Source organism: Bufo gargarizans, chromosome 3, assembly GCF_014858855.1.
Source record: "Bufo gargarizans isolate SCDJY-AF-19 chromosome 3, ASM1485885v1, whole genome shotgun sequence".
Classification (NCBI taxonomy): Eukaryota; Metazoa; Chordata; class Amphibia; order Anura; family Bufonidae; genus Bufo; species Bufo gargarizans.
The window spans coordinates 370,399,652-370,420,056 of NC_058082.1; the positions used below are offsets into that span (position 1 = coordinate 370,399,652).

General features: G+C 45.9%; 1 protein-coding gene across 6 annotated transcripts in view; it reads right to left on the reverse strand.

Moving 5' to 3' along the window:
- AHCYL1 (adenosylhomocysteinase like 1) overlaps nucleotides 1-15,969 on the reverse strand; it is a 97,212-nt gene extending 81,243 nt beyond the window's left edge. For 3 of the 6 annotated variants that reach the window (XM_044288088.1, XM_044288087.1, XM_044288084.1), the window contains exon 1: nucleotides 15,743-15,966. In XM_044288088.1, the coding sequence (XP_044144023.1) occupies nucleotides 15,743-15,832 (90 nt within the window). In that variant the 5' untranslated portion in view covers nucleotides 15,833-15,966. Of the gene's footprint in view, nucleotides 1-15,742 lie in introns of all 6 variants that reach the window. The other 3 variants (XM_044288085.1, XM_044288083.1, XM_044288089.1) reach the window with 2 other exon arrangements.
- Between the last annotated feature and the right edge of the window lie 4,436 nt (nucleotides 15,970-20,405).

Below are 20,405 nucleotides of genomic sequence, written 5' to 3' on the forward strand. Positions count from 1 at the left end.
GTAATGCGATGAGGCACTGAGGATGGCATATTCAGGGGGAACTGTGGTTGGTAATGCTTTGAGGCAGCGTAGATGGCATAGTCAGGGGGAATTGTAGTTGGCAATGAAATCAGGCAGCGTAGATGGCATAGTCAGGGGGAATTGTGGTTGGTAATGAAATGAGGCAACGTAGATGGCATAGTCAGGGGGAATTGTGGTTGGTAATGAAATGAGGCAGCGTCGATGGCATAGTCAGAGGGAATTGTGGTTGGCAATGAAATGAGGCAGCGTAGATGGCATAGTCAGGGGGAATTGTGGTTGGCAATGAAATGAGGCAGCGCAGATGGCATAGTCAGGGGGAATTGTGGTTGGTAATGAAATGAGGCAGCGTAGATGGCATAGTCAGGGGGAATTGTGGTTGGTAATGTGATGAGGCACTGTAGATAGCATATTCAGGGGGACCTGTGGTTGGTAATGCTTTGAGGCAGCGTAGATGGCATAGTCAGGGGGAATTGTAGTTGGCAATGAAATGAGGCAGCGTAGATGGCATAGTCAGGGGGAATTGTGGTTGGTAATGAAATGAGGCAACGTAGATGGCATAGTCAGGGGGAATTGTGGTTGGTAATGAAATGAGGCAGCGTCGATGGCATAGTCAGAGGGAATTGTGGTTGGCAATGAAATGAGGCAGCGTAGATGGCATAGTCAGGGGGAATTGTGGTTGGTAATGAAATGAGGCAGCGTAGATGGCATAGTCAGGGGGAATTGTGGTTGGTAATGAAATGAGGCAGCGTAGATGGCATAGTCAGGGGGAATTGTGGTTGGTAATGAAATGAGGCAGCGTAGATGGCATAGTCAGGGGGAATTGTGGTTGGCAATGAAATGAGGCAGCGTAGATGGCATAGTCAGGGGGAATTGTGGTTGGTAATGAAATGAGGCAGCGTAGATGGCATAGTCAGGGGGAATTGTGGTTGGTAATGAAATGAGGCAGCGTAGATGGCATAGTCAGGGGGAATTGTGGTTGGTAATGAAATGAGGCAGCGTAGATGGCATAGTCAGGGGGAATTGTGGTTGGTAATGAAATGAGGCAGCGTAGATGGCATAGTCAGGGGGAATTGTGGTTGGTAATGCGATGAGGCAGCGTAGATGGCATAGTCAGGGGGAATTGTGGTTGGTAATGCGATGAGGCAGCGTAGATGGCATAGTCAGGGGGAATTGTGGTTGGTAATGCGATGAGGCACTGTGGATGGCATAGTCAGGGGGAATTGTAGTTGGCAATGAAATCAGGCAGCGTAGATGGCATAGTCAGGGGGAATTGTGGTTGGTAATGAAATGAGGCAACGTAGATGGCATAGTCAGGGGGAATTGTGGTTGGTAATGAAATGAGGCAGCGTCGATGGCATAGTCAGAGGGAATTGTGGTTGGTAATGCGATGAGGCAGCGTAGATGGCATAGTCAGGGGGAATTGTGGTTGGTAATGCGATGAGGCAGCGTAGATGGCATAGTCAGGGGGAATTGTGGTTGGTAATGCGATGAGGCACTGTGGATGGCATAGTCAGGGGGAACTGTGGCTGTCAATGTCATGAGCCATTGGCTTTTGTACTGCGTTTGTACAGTATCACACATGGCACACATTAACACAGTAAAAACTGTATTTTCAATTTTTATGCTTCTAAGGTTACATTCACACAATGGTAGTGTTTTGCGGATTCGCAAAACATGACCCAGCCCACGTGCGTTCTGCAATTTGCAGACCGCACATGGCCACCACTGATAGAAAATGCCTGTTCTTGTCCGCAATTGGGATGGCACAGCTTCAGTGCATAATGACATGTTCCTCAAGGCTGCATCCATATAACATAAGAAGAGAGCTGGTACCATAAAATACCCAATAAAATAAATCTTTATTTGACATAAAAACATGGACAAAAATACATATATATAGAGACCACACAGGGTACTTCCAGAGAGCAGTCCACAATTAATGCTATATTCTCAAAAAACAAATCATGTGGTATTTTACATTTACCGTGTGAGATACTGCACATAATAAATATCTGTGTCAGCATGCAATATATAAGCTTTTTCTGATCATAAATGCAGTTATCTCTCACCTTAAATGCAAATAGCGTCACTGTAACTGGGGTATCAATAGTATTTGTATTCAGAGGCTGGTGCCATGTATAGTTCACAGCATGTTGCATGAAATCTGTTATCTACGCACCAAGACTGGTCTAGACTCCTCTCTTACCCCAATATCCAGTGATTCAAATGCGGCCCGTCTCTGTCAAGCGATCCTCGACGCACGTTTTGCTTATTGCTTCATCAGGAGGATTACAATCCTCCTGATGAAGCAATCTTTTTTGTGGGGCCATGGAACAGAAGTACGGATTGGACAACACACAGTGTGCTGTGCGCATCTATTGTGGCCCATTTGAAATAAATGGCACCCCATCCGATCTGCAAAATTGCGGAATGGATGCAGACCCAGAAATACAGTGGTGTGAACGGGCTCTAATCTGTTATGATCAGTTTGCATGAGTTCAGTCAGAGATCAGATATTTTTGAAGGGAGAAAATGTACTCCATGCAGGACCTTTTCTCCTGTCAAAAACAACTATCTGACAGAAGTGACACAAAAAGGGGAGATTTATCAAACTGGTGTAAAGTAAAACTGGCTTAGTTGCCCATAGCAACCAATCAGATTCATGCCTTTCATTTTTCAGAACTCTTTTGGAAAATGAAAGTTGGAATCTGATTGGTTGCTACGGCCAACTAAGCCAGTCCTACTTTACACTAGTTTGATAAATCTCCCCCCCAAACTGATCACAGCTGATGCTCAAAATAACAGATCAGTTATTTTAATGGCTAACTGATGCCAACTGAGCATAGGCTGCGCTCACATCTTGTCAGCTGGACAAAAAAACGCTTGCTTGGTTTTTGTCTGGCCCACACCCGCCATTTGGGCTGGAAATTGAACAGATCACCGCTTCACTGCAGTCAATGTGTAGCCAGCAACGCTGGATCCTGCAAGATCTGGCAGACTACTCTGTGCCAGAACAGCCTGCCGGATCTCTAAACCTCCAGAGACGTGAACGCAGCCATAACTGATGCTCAAACGAAAGGATCGTTTTTTGTTTTTTTTGTTCTCTTCAGACAGGTCAGAAGAATGGAAAGGTAAATGGTGATGTAAACCCCGGCCTTACCTACTGAAAAGAACAAAAAAAGGAGACTAAAGGCCCCTTTATGCCAGTCAAACATTGGGCAAATTATTGCTAACAAGCGCTGGTACGAACAGTGTAAAGGGTCCTTAAAGGGGTACTACACTTTTTCCTTACTGATGATCTATTCTTTGGATAGTTCATCAGCATCGGATTGGCGGGGGGTCCAACACCGAGGACTTCCGCCGATCAGCTGTTTGAGAAGACAGCAGTGCTCACAGTAGCAGGCCAGTCATGACACGACTATTTCACTGGTCTGGGCACGGCTCAGTCCTATTGAAGGATAGACCGTCAGTAAGGAAAAAGTATAGAACCCCTTTGAAGGGAATCTGTCACCAGATTTCTGCTGCCCTCACTTTTAAATCCCAACAGCTCCAGCGCATGCCAATGAGTCCTCATATTCATCAGCTCACGGCTCTCCCCACCCACCTGCCTCTGATTGACAGTTTGAATTAGGGCTTCAACGATTACTCGAATAAATCGACAAAAAAATCCTTGATGCAAGATTTGGGACCACGGAGTGTGAGTGAAGCGCTTGCTATTACTCACCGCTCCGTGGTCACCCGCTGGCCCGCACCGTGCTGCACTGGATCCTGACACATCGTAAGAGCACACTATGACCTGACACTGTGGGACGTCAGGAGGACAGTGCAGTGCGCAAAGAAGAAGCGGATGGATGAGTTGTGACGTGCCTGTGGTGCCCCTACAGGAGAGGTTAGTATTAAACTGGCACTGGGGACTGATGGCTAGGAGCCAAGATGGTTGCACTGGGGGAGCTGTGGGCACAGAGGACCGATGGCATTGGGGGTGATGGCACTGGGGGAGCTGATGGCACAGAGGATTGGATGGCACTGTGGGCAGCTGATGGCACAAAGGACTGATGGCACTGAGGACTGATGGCATGGGGTCTGATGAGTTTTATAAAGGAAAACATTATTTAAATTTTTTTCTTTTCTTATTACAGTACTCAATTAATCGATAGAATACTTTATTACTAAACTAATCGATAACTGCAGCCCTAATATAAATCAGCAGCAGGTGGGCAGGGAGAGCCAGGGGCTCATGAATATGGGGACTCATTATGCGCTGGAGCTGTTTAGCACAAGATGCATTGTGCTAGGGAGATCTGTCACTAGTTTATATTGCCCTTAGTTAGGACACCATAAAACTGGTGACAGATTCCCTTAAAGGGGTTGTCTCACTTCAGTAAGTGGCATGTATCATGTAGAGAAAGTTAATACAAGATACTTACTAATGTATGGCCTCTTTCACACTTGCGTTGTCCGGATCTGGCATGTACTCCACTTGCCGGAATTACACGCCGGATCCGGAAAAACGCAAGTGTACTGAAAGCATTTGAAGACGGATCCGTCTTCAAAATGCTTTCAGTGTTACTATGGCAGCCAGGACACTATTACAGTCCTGGTTGCCATAGTAGGAGCGGGGAGCGGTATACTTACAGTCCGCGCGGCTCCCGGGGCACTCCAGAGTGACGTCAGAGCGCCCCATGCGCATGGATGACGTGCCATGCAATCACGTCATACATGCGCGTGGGGCGCCCTGACGTCACTCTGGAGCTCCCCGGGAGCCGCACGGACGGTAAGTATGCTGCTCCCCCGCTCCCCGCTACACTTTACCATGGCTGCCAGGACTTTAGCGTCCCGGCAGCCATGGTAACCATTCAGAAAAAGCTAAACGTCGGATCCGGCAATGCGCCGAAACGACGTTTAGCTTAAGGCCGGATCCGGATCAATGCCTTTCAATGGGCATTAATTCCAGATCCGGCCTTGCGGCAAGTCTTCAGGATTTTTGGCCGGAACAAAAAGCGCAGCATGCTGCTTAGTAGAAGGTCAATTGAGGGTTAAAAAATTATTATTATTTTTACTCACCTCCTCCAATTGATCGCGTAGCTGCCGGTCTCCTGTTCTTTCTTCAGGACCTGTGGTGACGTCACTGAGCTCATCACATGGTCCATCACCACGGTGATGGGCCATGTGATGTGACGTCACCACAGGTCCTTTAGCTGGCAGCTCATGCAGGTGTGAAAGAGCCCTATTGCTAATATCCATATCACCTCCTTTGCTGGCTGGATTCATTTTTCCATCACATTATACACTGCTCATTTCCATGGTTACAGACCACCCTGCAATCCATCAGTGGTGGTCGTACTTGCACAATATAGGAACAAGTGTCAGCCTCTCTGGTGGCCAGGACCAAGGGAGGCTAGCGCACATAGGCTACTGCTTTTTCCTATATCGTGGAAGCACGACCACCACTGATGGATTGCAGGGTGGTCTGTAACCATGGAAACAAGCAGTGTATAATGTGATAGAAAAATGAATCCAGCCAAAAAGGAGGCGATAACGGTGATAACAATACATTAGTAAGTGCCTTGTATTAACGTTCTCTGTCTACATGATACATGCCACTTACCGAAGTCAGACAACCCCTTTAAGGTTACCTGCACACTAATGAAGATTCCAAAACAGAAATTACATGACTATTTTCGTGCTGATTTTTTCTGTGCACTTCCGTACCAAATCCACAAGTGTTACTTCGGCTTTTGTTGTGGATCTGATGAGGATTTACGGCAGATAGAGTCACAAACTGCACGTTTGCAGCTTCTTAAATGCCACTGGCGTAAAAATCTTTCTATGCCAGCCTTGTCATTTACTGAAAAGGGGGCGTAGTGAGGGCAGGGCCAGTGGACATTTACCATATTTTATGGCAGTTTTCTGGCATAAAAGAACATTGAAATCTACACCAGCCAGGGGCAGGCATGGATATCAGTACAGGCGCATGGACTGCAGCTCTGAACCTGGACAACCCCTTTAACCACCTCCGGACCGCCTAACGCAGATGTGCGGTCCGGAGGTGGCAGCGCTGCACAGAGTCACGCATATACGCGTCATCTCGCGAGACGCGCTTTGCTGGCCCGCGCATGCGCAGTTCGGGCCGGCATTTCGTACAGGAGTATTTCGTCAGCAACCTGCCAGCCAATGATCGCGGCTGGCAGGTTGCTGATTTTTAAAAAATCCAATCAGAGAGCCAGATAACAGATCATATTTGTAAATATGATCTGTTTTATGGCTGCCCTGCTCCTCTGCTGGTTCTTTTCGTCGGTTGGATCCAGCAGAGGAGCAGGCTTCACAGTGAGTACACCAAACACTACACTTTAGCCCCAGATCACCCCCCTGAACCCCAATTAACCCTTTGATCACCCCTTTGACCGCCCCTGTCAATCACAAGTGAAAAGAAAAAAGTGATCAGTGCAAACTGTCACTTTTTTTTTCACTGGTATTGACCGTTAGGTTTCAGTATAGTTTAGGCCCCTTGGTTAGGTAGTTTAGGGATCGGTTAGCGCCCAGCCCACCGCACCGCAGTCCGTTATTCGCTGATTAGCGTATCGCTAATCAGCATTTATACTTTTATAGTATCTGGAAGTGATCAAAACTGATCAGTCAGATCTATAATAGTATTAGTGTCACTTTAGTTCGCCCTCCACCCAAAACGCAGTGTTTGCCCGATCAGGCCTGATCGCTCGCCCACAAGTGCGTTCGCCCACACCCGCCCCACCGCAGTGAAAAAAAATAATTTTTTTTTGATCGCTCCACATTCACTTTACACGCAGTGCGGCGATAAAAAAAATCTGTTTTGATATTTTTTATCAACCGCAGCGGCCTCCGGTACTTCGCTAGCCTCCCCTTTGTAAGACAGGCTTGCTTTTTTTTCTTGGGTAGTCTCAGGGAATACCCCTAAATTTAGTTGCCCACATGTCAAACAGGGGGTATTCCTCTGAAGAGGCCTACAGGCTTCTGACCCAGTCGGTTGAGGAGTGGGAACCCTCATCTGATGAATCCAGCGGGTCAGAATACGAACCTGTAGAAAGCAGTGGCTCTCTGACCCAAAGTTCGGACGAGGAGGCTGATAGCAACAGGCATACCCGGCCCCGTGTCGCTAGACCGCAGGTTGCGCAGGATCCGCTTCAAGAGCAGCAGAGTGGGGCTGGTGCTGTCGGATTACGTGGTGAGGCATACACCAGCAGCCCAGCCCTTCCTGGACCTAGTACCAGCACTGCCGTACAACCTGGTGAAGTAGCGAGCACCAGAAGGGCAGTTGAAGCTGGTACGGTGGCACGTGCAGTAGTGACCCCGTCGCAGCCACCGCAAAGACGTGCCCGTAGAGCCCCTAGAGTCCCTGAGGTGCTGGCAAACCCTGATTGGCAGTCCCCAACTTCAGCCGCACCTGTAGTTTTCCCTTTCACCGCCCAGTCTGGAGTTCGGGTTGAGACAGCTCAGATCGGTTCGGCCCTGGGATTTTTTGAGCTGTTCTTGACTGCGGAGCTCTTAGACTTAGTTGTGGCAGAAACAAATCGGTATGCCACACAATTTATAACCGCTAACCCGGGAAGCTATTATGCCCAGCCTTTCCGGTGGAAACCAGTCCAAGTTTCCGAAATTAAAACTTTTCTGGGCCTCCTCCTCAACATGGGCCTGACAAAAAAGCATGAATTGCGGTCATATTGGTCCACGAACCCGATTCATCACATGCCCATGTTCTCTGCTGCTATGTCCAGGACACGATTTGAGACCATCCTGCGTTTCCTGCACTTTAGTGACAACACCGCCTCCCGTCCCAGAGGCCACCCTGCTTTTGACCGGCTCCACAAAATTCGGCCCCTCATAGACCATTTCAACCTGAAATTTGCAGATTTGTATACCCCAGAGCAAAACATCTGCATAGACGAGTCCCTGATACATTTTACCGGGCGCCTTGGCTTCAAACAATACATCCCAAGCAAGCGCGCCCGGTATGGGGTCAAATTGTATAAGCTCTGTGAAAGGGCCACAGGCTATACCCACAAATTTCGGATCTATGAGGGAAAAGATCAGACCCTGGAGCTGGTCGGTTGCCCTGACTACCTGGGGAGCAGTGGGAAGACAGTTTGGGACTTGGTGTCACCCTTATTCGGCAAGGGGTACCATCTTTATGTGGACAATTTTTACACAAGTGTGGCCCTCTTTAGGCATTTGTTTCTAGAACGGATTGGCGCCTGTGGTACCGCGCGAACGAGTCGCGCGGGCCTTCCCCAACGGCTCGTTACCACCCGTCTTGCAAGGGGGCAGAGGGCCGCACTGTGTAACGAAGAACTGCTCGCGGTGAAATGGAGAGACAAGCGTGACGTTTACATGCTCTCCTCCATTCACACAGACACGACAATACAAATTGAGCGAGCAACCCGTGTCATTGAAAAGCCCCTCTCAGTCCACGACTATAACCTTCACATGGGAGGGGTGGACTTCAATGACCAGATGTTGTCTCCGTATTTAGTTTCCCGCAGAACCAGACGCTGGTATAAGAAGGTGTCTGTATATTTAATTCAATTGGCTCTGTACAATAGTTTTGTTCTCTACAGTAAGGCTGGGAGAACTGGATCCTTCCTCAAATTTCAGGAAGAGATCATCGAGAACCTCCTGTACCCAGGAGGTTCCGTGGCCCCATCCACCAGTGTAGTTAGCCGTCTACACGAGCGACATTTCCCCAATGTCGTTCCTGGTACCTCAACCCAACCGTCACCCCGAAAAAGATGTCGTGTCTGTAGCAGGAGTGGAATAAGGCGTGACACCCGCTATTTCTGTCCTGACTGTCCTGACCACCCTGCCCTATGCTTTGGAGAGTGTTTCCGGAAGTACCACTCACAGGTACACTATTAGCATAGGGATCATCTCACCAGGACAGGCACACAGGGCTATTAGGGCCCATTCACTCACACAGCTGCTGCAAACGTCTCCTTTCACCTGGGACAAAGTGCATAACATATCTTTGGGCGATTTGCGCTTTGCACATTGACCCATGGGGAAGGAGAGGTTTGTTCTATAAAGGTAAAAAAAAAAAAAAAACACCAGTAAGCAAAAAAGTTAATGTTCAGTTAAAAAAGTTAAAGTTTATATGTTCTGTTGCAAAGTTAATAAAATTATTGCGTTGCGGCCTGGTTTTTTCTTTTTTTTCTTGTTTTTTTACCTTCCAGGTGGACCAACCGATCGATTAGCTGCAGCACTGATGTGCATTCTGACAGAAGCATTGCGCTGCTGTCAGATTACACGCAAGTCAGTGTATGCGGTGCTGCAAGACGATATTTCTACTTTGCAGTAACAGATACGTTTGCCGATGCATACGAGCTGAGGAGGAGGCGGCGTTCCTATGCTTTGGCAAACACTTTGTATATATATATAAAAAAAAAAAAAAATCCCGGCAATGATTTATTCATCCACATCGATTGATGTGAATGGAGAAATCTGGTTTGCCAGGGCATACGAGCTAAGTGGGTATGGATGTTGGGCGGAGCTCCTATGTCCTGGCAGACGCCTTTCCCCTCCATTTTTTTTTTTTTGGCAGAGATTTTTTCATCCACATTGATCGATGTGAATGAAGAAATCTGTGCCGTTCATTTTTTTCTTTCAGCCCAGAGGCTGAACGGAAAAAAAAATCTCATTACCTGTATGCTCAATATAAGGAGAATAGCAGAAACTCCTAATGCTGGCCATACATGTAATGATTGCGGAGACCCTCAAATGCCAGGGCAGTACAAACACCCCACAACTGACCCCATTTTGGAAAGAAGACACCCCAAGGTATTTGCTGAGGGGCATATTGAGTCCATGAAAGATTGAAATTTTTGTCCTAAGTTAGCGGAAAGTGAGACTTTGTGAGGAAAAAAAAAAAAAATCAATTTCCGCTAACTTATGCGAAAAAAATAAAATTCTATGAACTTGCCAGGCCCCTCATTGGATACCTTGGGGTGTCTTCTTTCCAAAGTGGGGTCACATGTGGGGTATTTATATTGCCCTGGCTTTTTAGGGGCCCTAAAGCGTGAGAAGAAGTCTGGGATCCAAATGTCTAAAAATGCCCTCCTAAAAGGAATTTGGGCACTTTTGCAGCCTAGATGCGCAAAAGTGTCACACATCTGGTATCGCTGTACTCAGGAGAAGCTGGGGAATGTGTTTTGGGGTGTCATTTTACATATACCCATGCTGGGTGAGATAAATATCTTGATCAAATGCCAACTTTGTATAAAAAAATTGGAAAAGTTGTCTTTTGCCAGGATATTTCTCTCACCCAGCATGGGTATATGTAAAATGACACCCCAAAACACATTCCCCAACTTCTCCTGAGTACGGCGATACCAGATGTGTGACACTTTTTTGATGCCAAGGTGGGCAAAGGGGCACATATTCCAAAGTGCACCTTTCGGATTTCACCGGTCATTTTTTACAGATTTTGATTGCAAAGTACTTCTCACACATATGGGCCCCTAAATTGCCAGGGCAGTATAACTACGCCACAAGTGGCCCCATTTTGGAAAGAAGACACCCCAAGGTATTCCGTGAGGGGCATGGCGAGTTCCTACAATTTTTTATTTTTTGTCGCAAGTTAGTGGAATATGAGACTTTGTAAGGAAAAAAGAGAAGAAAAAAAAAATCATCATTTTCCGCTAACTTGTGACAAAAAAAAAAAATTCGAGGAACTCGCAGTGCCCCTCACGGAATACCTTGGGGTGTCTTCTTTCCAAAATGGGGTCACTTGTGGCGTAGTTATACTTCCTTAGCAATTTAGGGGCCCAAATGTGTGAGAAGTACCTTGCAATCAAAATGTGTAAAAAATGGCCTGCAAAATCCGAAAGGTGCACTTTGGAATATGTGCCCCTTTGCCCACCTTGGCATCAAAAAAGTGTCACACATCTGGTATCGCCGTACTCAGGAGAAGTTGGGGAATGTGTTTTGGGGTGTCATTTTACATATACCCATGCTGGGTGAGAGAAATATCCTGGCAAAAGACAACTTTTCCAATTTTTTTATACAAAGTTGGCATTTGATCAAGATATTTATCTCACCCAGCATGGGTATATGTAAAATGACACCCCAAAACACATTCCCCAACTTCTCCTGAGTACGGCGATACCAGATGTGTCACACTTTTTTGCTGCCAAGGTGGGCAAAGGGGCACATATTCCAAAGTGCACCTTTCGGATTTTGCAGGGCATTTTTTACACATTTTGATTGCAAACTGCTTCTCACACATTTGGGCCCCTAAATTGCCAGGGCAGTATAACTACCCCACAAGTGAACCCATTTTGGAAAGAAGACACCCCAAGGTATTCTGTGAGGGGCATGGTGAGTTCCTAGAATTTTTTATTTTTTGTCGCAAGTTAGTGGAATATGAGACTTTGTAAGAAAAAAAAAAAAAAAAAAAATCATCATCATTTTCCGCTAACTTGTGACAAAAAATAAAAAGTTCTATGAACTCACTATGCCCATCAGCGAATACCTTAGGGTGTCTACTTTCCCAAATGCGGTCATTTGTGGGGGTTTTCTACTGTTTGGGCATTGTAGAACCTCAGGAATCATGACAGGTGCTCAGAAAATCAGAGCTGTTTCAAAAAGCGGAAATTCACATTTTTGTACCATAGTGTGTAAACGCTATAACTTTTACCCAAACCATTTTTTTTTTTTTGCCCAAACATTTTTTTTTTATCAAAGACATGTAGAACTATAAATTTGGCGAAAAATTTATATATGGATGTCGTTTTTTTTGCAAAATTCTACAGCTGAAAGTGAAAAATGTCATTTTTTTGCAAAAAAATCGTTACATTTTGATTAATAACAAAAAAAGTAAAAATGTCAGCAGCAATAAAATACCACCAAATGAAAGCTCTATTAGTGAGAAGAAAAGGAGGTAGAATTCATTTGGGTGGTAAGTTGCATGACCGAGCGATAAACGGTGAAAGGAGTGTAGTGCCGAAGTGTAAAAAGTGCTCTGGTCATGAAGGGGGTTTCAGCTAGCGGGGCTGAAGTGGTTAAAGGGAACCTGTCACCAGGATTTTGCGCATAGAGCTGGGGACATGGGCTGCTAGATGGCCGCTAGCACATCTGCAGTACCCAGGTCCCATAGCTCTCTGCGCTTTTATTGTGTTAAAAAACTTTTGATTGATATGCAAATGAACCCGATATGTGTCCTGTAGCCGGAGATGAGTCAAGCGGAAAGGAGCCCAGCACCGCCCCGCGTCCTCCGAATCTCCTCCTTGCTGGCTGACGTCATAGAGCTGGAGCGCCGAAATCTCGCGATGCGCGAGCTAGCGCATGCGTAGTTCGTTCCCTGTGCTGATGCCAGTACAGGGAATGAACATGATGCCGACACTGCGCATGCGCTAGCTCGCGCATCGCAAGATTTCAGCACTCCAGCTCTGGGACGTCAGCCAGCAAGGAGGAGATTCGGAGGACGAGGGGCGGTGCTGGGCTCCTTTCCGCTTGACTCATCTCCGGCTACAGGACACATATCAGGTTCATTTGCATATCAATCAAAAGTTTTTTAACACAATAAAAGCGCAGAGAGCTATGGGACCTGGGTACTGCAGATGTGCTAGTGGCCATCTAGCAGCCCATGTCCCCAGCTCTATGCGCAAAATCATGGTGACAGGTTCCCTTTAAGGACTTTCTTCTCTGTCACATGCGGTGGCAGCAGCTCGTCACATGAGACAATCAAGCACCTACAGCTTCCAGGAGCTCTTGTTACAGCGAACCCTCCATCATGTTTGACTGGCATGTTGCAGCTGAGCTCATTACACTGTTTTCAAATGTACTTTTATTAAAAATGACCAGAAAGCCGTTTTCCAGAAATCAGTTTGAATCTGAGCCTGACCTGAGCTCAGTGATGGACGTCATGTCACCGATGCATATAGCTGGATTCCCAGAGTCACCGCCACTAGCCCACCCATCTCACTGAAATATTATACTAGGTTGCTGATGTCATCGCTTGCGCTTCTGAAATTTGGCGTCTGCACACCGAACACTGTTCTTCCTCCTCGCGGCTAGCAGCCATTTTGGCAGTGTTTAATGTGCAGGAACAAGATTTCAGAAGCACAGGCAATGACATCTTTAATCTATTGGTGTGTCCATCAGAGTGAGGTGGGCAGACTAGCAGCTGTGAATCCAGGTGATATCCCATATTTTTCAGACTATAAGATGCACCTAGGATTTGGAGGAGGAAAATAAGAAAAATATATTCTTCCTCATATCCCTATTCTTCCCACACCCCATTCTTCACCAGACATCAGATCAGAAAGCCATTCTTCATCAGATCAGACAGCCATTCTTCACCAGACATCAGATCAGACCGCCATTCCTCATCAGACATCAGACCCCCAATCTTCATCAGACATCAGACAGCCATTCTTCATCAGATCTCAGATCAGACAGCCATTCTTCATCAGATCTCAGATCAGACAGCCATTCTTCATCAGATCTCAGATCAGACAGCCATTCTTCATCAGATCTCAGATCAGACAGCCATTCTTCATCAGATCTCAGATCAGACAGCCATTCTTCATCAGATCTCAGATCAGACAGCCATTCTTCATCAGATCTCAGATCAGACAGCCATTCTTCATCAGATCTCAGATCAGCCATTCTTCATCAGATCTCAGATCAGACAGCCATTCTTCATCAGATCTCAGATCAGACAGCCATTCTTCATCAGATCTCAGATCAGACAGCCATTCTTCATCAGATCTCAGATCAGACAGCCATTCTTCATCAGATCTCAGATCAGACAGCCATTCTTCATCAGATCTCAGATCAGACAGCCATTCTTCATCAGATCTCAGATCAGACAGCCATTCTTCATCAGATCTCAGATCAGACAGCCATTCTTCATCAGACATCAGATCAGACAGCCATTCTTTATCAGACCCCAAAGCACCACCAGCCTCAGATCAGATCCCGCATCAGCCTCAGATCGGATCCCGCATCAGCCTCAGATCGGATCCCGCATCAGCCTCAGATCGGATCCCGCATCAGCCTCAGATCGGATCCCGCATCAACCTTTAGATCGGATCCCGCATCAGCCTCAGATCGGATCCCGCATCAGCCTCAGATCGGATCCCGCATCAGCCTCAGATCGGATCCCGCATCAGCCTCAGATCGGATTAAAAAATTAATAAACTTACCTCGCTCCGGGCAGCGCTGCCACTCACCACTCCCTGGTCTTCCAGTCCACACTGCACTGTGACCTGGCGTTGCATAACATCAGTCATAGTGCGCACCTACATGCACTACATCCTGAAACTGTACGCCTTCAGGACACAGTGCAGAGCGTGGCCCGAGGAAGACCAGGGAGGATAAGACGAGTACAACCGAGCAGCGCTTCCCTCACCGCTCCTCCTGCACATTCACCTTTCTCTCACTTTTGTTGGGTCTGAAAAATACAGTATACGTCCCGGTAACTCCAGGTGCTACACTGAGCCCAGATGAGGCCCAAATTCAATCTTTCCATGAATTTAGAAGAAGGGATGAATGAATGGTGAGAGATCCCTACGCCATCACTGAGGGGAGCAGAGGAGCTATTGAGCATGTTAGTCCACCACCGCAGGAGAAGGTGGACCACAAGGATAAACAGCAGGAGTGGAGTCAGAGCACCGGATTAGAATGGCGGGGGGCAGGTAGGTACGACTATCTTTCAATAGCCGAGGCAGCCTGCAGGCATCAATGAAAATGTAGGTATTTGCAGACAACCCCTTATAGTCTGCATTCACACGACCGTGTGACGCTGCATCCGTTTTGCAGAACACAGACATTATTGTGTGAACCCTGCACCGCTGTGCGGACCCATTGACTTCAAGGGGTCTGCGATCCTCAAGATGCAGCCAAAGACAGAAGATATCCTATCTTTTGCAGCGTGCAGGCACAGACCTGGAAGCCCTCCCGTGTGCTTCTGTGCCGCAAATATAGATCATCAATGTTACAGAAGCGGAGAACCTCTTTAAAGCAAGCCAACACTAAGAGCGGATCCAGATCGTGTACCCCGGATCACGGGTACAGTCACACATAGCGAATATGATGCCGACCTGCCACAGCAGAAGTGCATGCAGAAAATCTGCAGCTTTTTTTAATGCAGTGCAGATTTTAACATGACCATGAAATCCGCAAATTGATCTCTGATGCGAATTACAGATCCACATCATACTGCGGATTCCTGCAAGGCAAAAAGTGAAATCTGCAGCAAAAACTGCTTTATTTGGTGTGGATTTCGGACAGGTGGCCTGCAGATTATCCGAATACTCCTATACTTCTTCTCCCTGTAGATCGGGCAGTAAACTGTACACCAAGCCTGCATACATTGCATTGTGCCCGGCTGCACCATACCACGGTGGGTGGGCACACACCACAATTTTCCACATTTCCCCATCTGTCCCATAGTATAACATAGTCTCATTATACTAATTAGGGCTACAGTGCTGCTGTAATTGCCAGTAATTATGCACTCACTAATTAATTGCCCCCCACCTCATGCACTGCAAATGGCGGCTGCAGGGGAATACAGTAGTAGAAGCTACCGGGCATTTATCAATTCTCATGTTCCCCAGCTAATCTATATAACATGGAGAAGGGAACGGAACAAAACGACCCCCAGAACCCGGCGGACAGGTGAGAATGATGCGCACACACTCGTCAGGTCCAGTGGGTGTGGCAAGAGAACAAGTGACGTCATTACCTTCTTCGGGGTCTTGCTGACAGCAGCGATGAAGGAGAATCTGTTGGACGCTTCTGCTTCGTCAGGTGCCATCGCGTCTGGGGTCGACATCTTGATTGCGTGTACCGTACGGTTCCTCAATGAACTACAGTAGGTGAAGCGTCTCACTACCGGGATAAGTGACAGGAGCACCGAGAAGAATGGACGTCACGGCTGCGTATTACCTCATCGCGTCAGAGACTGGCAAGCAGAGCTACGCGCTTGGTGTGGGCAACGCGCTGGTGGAAATGGCCGCTAGAGGGCGCCTGTAAGACGTGGCTGTTACTTCCTGGCGTACAGCTCTGCAGTGGCGGTAAATTGCGTCACTGGAACCTGCTAATATAGTGACAAGTGACTTATTACTAGTCTACTTCCATATTACATTCTACATCTTTTCTCATACCTTGCATAAAGGGTGCCGGTTGGTTTATGATATCTATAGTACTGCTCCATTATCCCCTGGTAAGTATCTTCACATGTAACACAAGTCCCACATTTTGTAAAGCCCAAGGAGGGACAATAGCTGTAAGTTCTTTTTACACCAAGCCTCCCAAGTGTCCCTCTTATGGAGAAACAGTCCGTATTTTCCACTTTTCTCTTTTTGATCTTAGGTATAGATTTGCATAGTCACATTTGCAATGTGGCTGGTTCCTGTCTATATATTAGACCCTGCCTTGTATATTATTTCATTTATTTGGATTTTAGATTTTTTTTATAGTAAGATAATTTTTTAGCTATTGTGTCCTAAGAAAAATATTGAAGTGTATTACCAGGGTCGTAGCTAAAGGCTCATGGGACCTGGTGCAAGAGTTCAGCTTGGGCCAATCAGACCCTACATGCCCCAAATCAGACCGTTTAGACCCCCAATCAGACCTCAGTTCAGGCTATAAAAATAAATAAACAAACTTACCTCTCCTGCTTTGCCGCTCCTCTCCCGGTCAGGCTGTCTTCCCGACTCTCATCTCTTCCCCGGGCCCGCGCTGCTGTCACCTGACCTCCTGCAGCCAAGACACAGCAGCACGGGCCCGGGGAAGAGCGAGCAGGAAGAGGGGTAAGTACTTTACAGCGCTCGCAGTGCTTCTCTCCCCCTCCTCCTGCAAACTAGTGAGCGCTTCCATAATAGAAGCGCTCACTAGTAGTGTTGAGCGAACTTGTGTTTTAAGTTATGGTCCGTGGTAGCGGAATCCATAACGCGATTCTTCGATAACCCGAACTTAAAACACAAGTTCGCTCAACACTACTCACTAGTATTCCCTTTATAAGATGCATTGCATCTTATTAAGGGAAATATACAGCGCCACTAGGGGGGCCTGGTCGCAGCTGTGACCCCTATAGTTACATCAGTGTGTATTAATAAGGGTGGGTTCACATCATGTTTAGTGCCTCCTTTTGACGTATGTGTTACAAAAACGGGATACAATAGCGCAGCACACAACGTTCTTGTATCCTGCACAGTCCGGTAAAAAAAAAGTATACAGTGTTTACTATGGTGAACGGATGCCTCTGTGTGGCATCAATCTGAGGCATCCGTTTAACATATACGTTAAAATGACGGGGAAAAACGTGATGTGAACCCACCCTAAGCAGGAAAAATGGACTCCCACACAATGAACCATAAGTGTCCCTCTTTGACTGTCCAAAAGGTTAGGAGGTATGCCAATGACTACCTTTAACACCTGCCCAATCCAGCTCAGTCCACTCTGTGCCCCTACATGGTAGTCATACCCCCTCGCAGTAATGATGGCCCCCCTCAGCGTAATGATGCCCCTTATTGTCCCCACACAGTAGTTACGCACGCATACTGACCTCATGCAATAGTGAACCTCCTGTAGTTTTATTGAAATAAAAAAGTAGTACTAACCTAGCCCCGTTCCCCTCAAGAATGTCACATCAGCAGCATTGATGTAATTGTGCCTGCTGAGCAGGAGAGCACACAGGCCAGGGATCATCCCCCTGTACACCCTCCTCTTCAGCACAGTAGGCGCGATGATGTCACTGCATCACGTCTGCTGCTGAGGAGAGCATCGGCCGAGGAATGGTGTTGGATGGAGCTGACTGCTTCACCAGTTTATTCATCTGTATTTGTGTCCAAGAGATGCAGATACAGTTGAAATCGGGACATTCCACAGCCCTCTAGGGACCACCACCGATCCCCAGAAGTGTCCCACTGGATCTGAGGCGTCTGGGTGGTATGAAAACTGCTTCAGAAAAACAGAGTTTGCTGCAGTACCACAATGCGGTAAGTGGCCTTGCAGTTTTTACAGGTGACACATGTAAAATAAACAACCTTACCTGTAAAAATCTACATGGTCAGCTACCACATCGTGGTACAGCGGCAAAACTGCTTGTGTTTTAACCATTCTTGCCAACTTTTCAGCTCTGGCACACAGCCATTGACAGACCATTTTTCTCTAGCCACGCCCGTTCTGTAATAGGCCCCAATCTTTGTGGAGAATCATGCCATTTTCATTACCCTCCCTGCCCCTTCAATATAGGTTTGGGCACCATGGCTGAGTTCATCATTAGGGCTGCTTTCTAGGATAAGTGGGCCCGTTATGCCCCATCTGGAAATCTAGAAGCCTCCCAAACATTCTGGTTTGGTTTGGTTTTAAAGGATAACTGTCACATTTAGACCCTAATTTAAATTTTCATATATGTAGTTACTAATAGCATGATATTCCAGAATCAGTTACTATTAGACTGACTTACCCCATATTTAACCCCTTAAGGACCAGGCTCATTTTCACCTTAAGGACCAGGCCATTTTTTGCAAATCTGACCAGTGTCACTTTAAGTGCTCATAACTTTAAAACGCTTCGACTTACCCAGGCCGTTCTGAGATTGTTTTTTCGTCACATATTGTACTTCATGACACTGCTAAAATTGGGTCAAAAAAGTTAATTTTTTTGCATAAAAAAATAAATTTTTTACCAAAAATTTTGAAAAATTAGCAAATTTCAAAGTTTCAGTTTCTCTACTTCTGTAATACATAGTAATACCCCCAAAAATTGTGATGACTTTACATTCCCCATATGTCTACTTCATGTTTGTAGCATTTTGGGAATGATATTTTATTTTTTGGGGATGTTACAAGGCTTAGAAGTTTAGAAGCAAATTTTGAAATTTTTGAGAAATCTTCAAAATCCCACTTTTTATGGACCAGTTCAGGTTTGAAGTCATATTGTGAGGCTTAGATAATAGAAACCTCCCAAAAATGACCCCATTCTAGAAACTACACCCCTCAAGGTATTCAAAACTGTTTTTTCAAACTTTATTAACCCTTTAGGTCTTCCACAAGAGTTAATGGCAGATGGAGAAACAATTTTGAAATTTCTATTTTTTGGAAAATTTTCCAATATAATCAATTTTTTCCAGGAGTAAAACAAGGGTTAACTGCCAAACAACACTCAAAATGGGTTGCCCTGATTCTGTAGTTTGCAGAAACACCCCATATGTGGTCGTAAACTACTGTTTGGCCGAACGGTAGCACATAGGAGGGGAACACCATATGGGTTTTGGAAGGCAGATTTTGCAGGACTGGTTTTGTTTATACCATGTCCCATTTGAAGCCCCCTGTTGCACCCCTAGAATAGAAATTTCAAAAAAGTGACTCCATCTAAGAAAGTACACCCCTCAAGGTATTCAAAACTGGGTTTACAAACTTTGTTAACCCTTTAGGTGTTCCACAAGAGTTAATGGCAGATGGAGAAACAATTTTGAAATTTCTATTTTTTGGAAAATTTTCCAATATAATCAGTTTTTTCCAGGAGTAAAACAAGGGTTAACTGCCAAACAACACTCAAAATGGGTTGCCCTGATTCTGTAGTTTGCAGAAACACCCCATATGTGGTGGTAAACTACTATTTGGCTAAACGGCAGGACATAGAAGAAGGGGAACGTCATATGGTTTTTGGAAGGCAGATTTTGCTGGACTGGTTTATTTACACCATGTACCCTTTCAAGCCCCCTGATGCCCCCCTAGAGTAGAAACTCCATAAAAGTGACCCCATCTAGGAAACTACGGGATAAGGTGGTTGTTGTTTTGGGACTATTTTTGGGGTAAATTAGATTTTTGGTTGCTCTATATTACTCTTTTTTGAGGCAATGTAACAAAAAAATTAAATTCTAAAATTGTTTCTACATTCGCTATTTAGTTTTGTGGAACACCTAAAGGGTTAACATAGTTTGTAAAGTAACTTTTGAATACCTTGAGGGGTGTAGTTTCTTAGATGGGGTCACTTTTTTGGAGTTTCTAGTCTAGGCTACATCAGGGGGGGCTTCTAATGGGACATGGTGTAAAAAAAAAACTGTCCATCAAAATCTGCCTTCCAGAAACCGTATGGAGTTCCCTTCGTTCTATGCCCTGCCGTGCGGCTATATAGCCATTTACGACCACATATGGGGTGTTTCTGCAAACTACAGAATTGGGGCAATAAATGTTTAGTTTTGTTTGGCTGTTAACCCTTGCTTTATTACCGGCAAAATGGATTTAAATTTAAATTTTGCCCAAAAATAGGTGTTTTGGCACCGTTTTTATTTTATATTTTTAACACCGTTCATCCGAGGCGTTTGGTAAAAAGTTATTTTTATAGCGACGACTTTTACGCACGCGACGATGCCCAATATGTATGGCTCTCAGACTTTG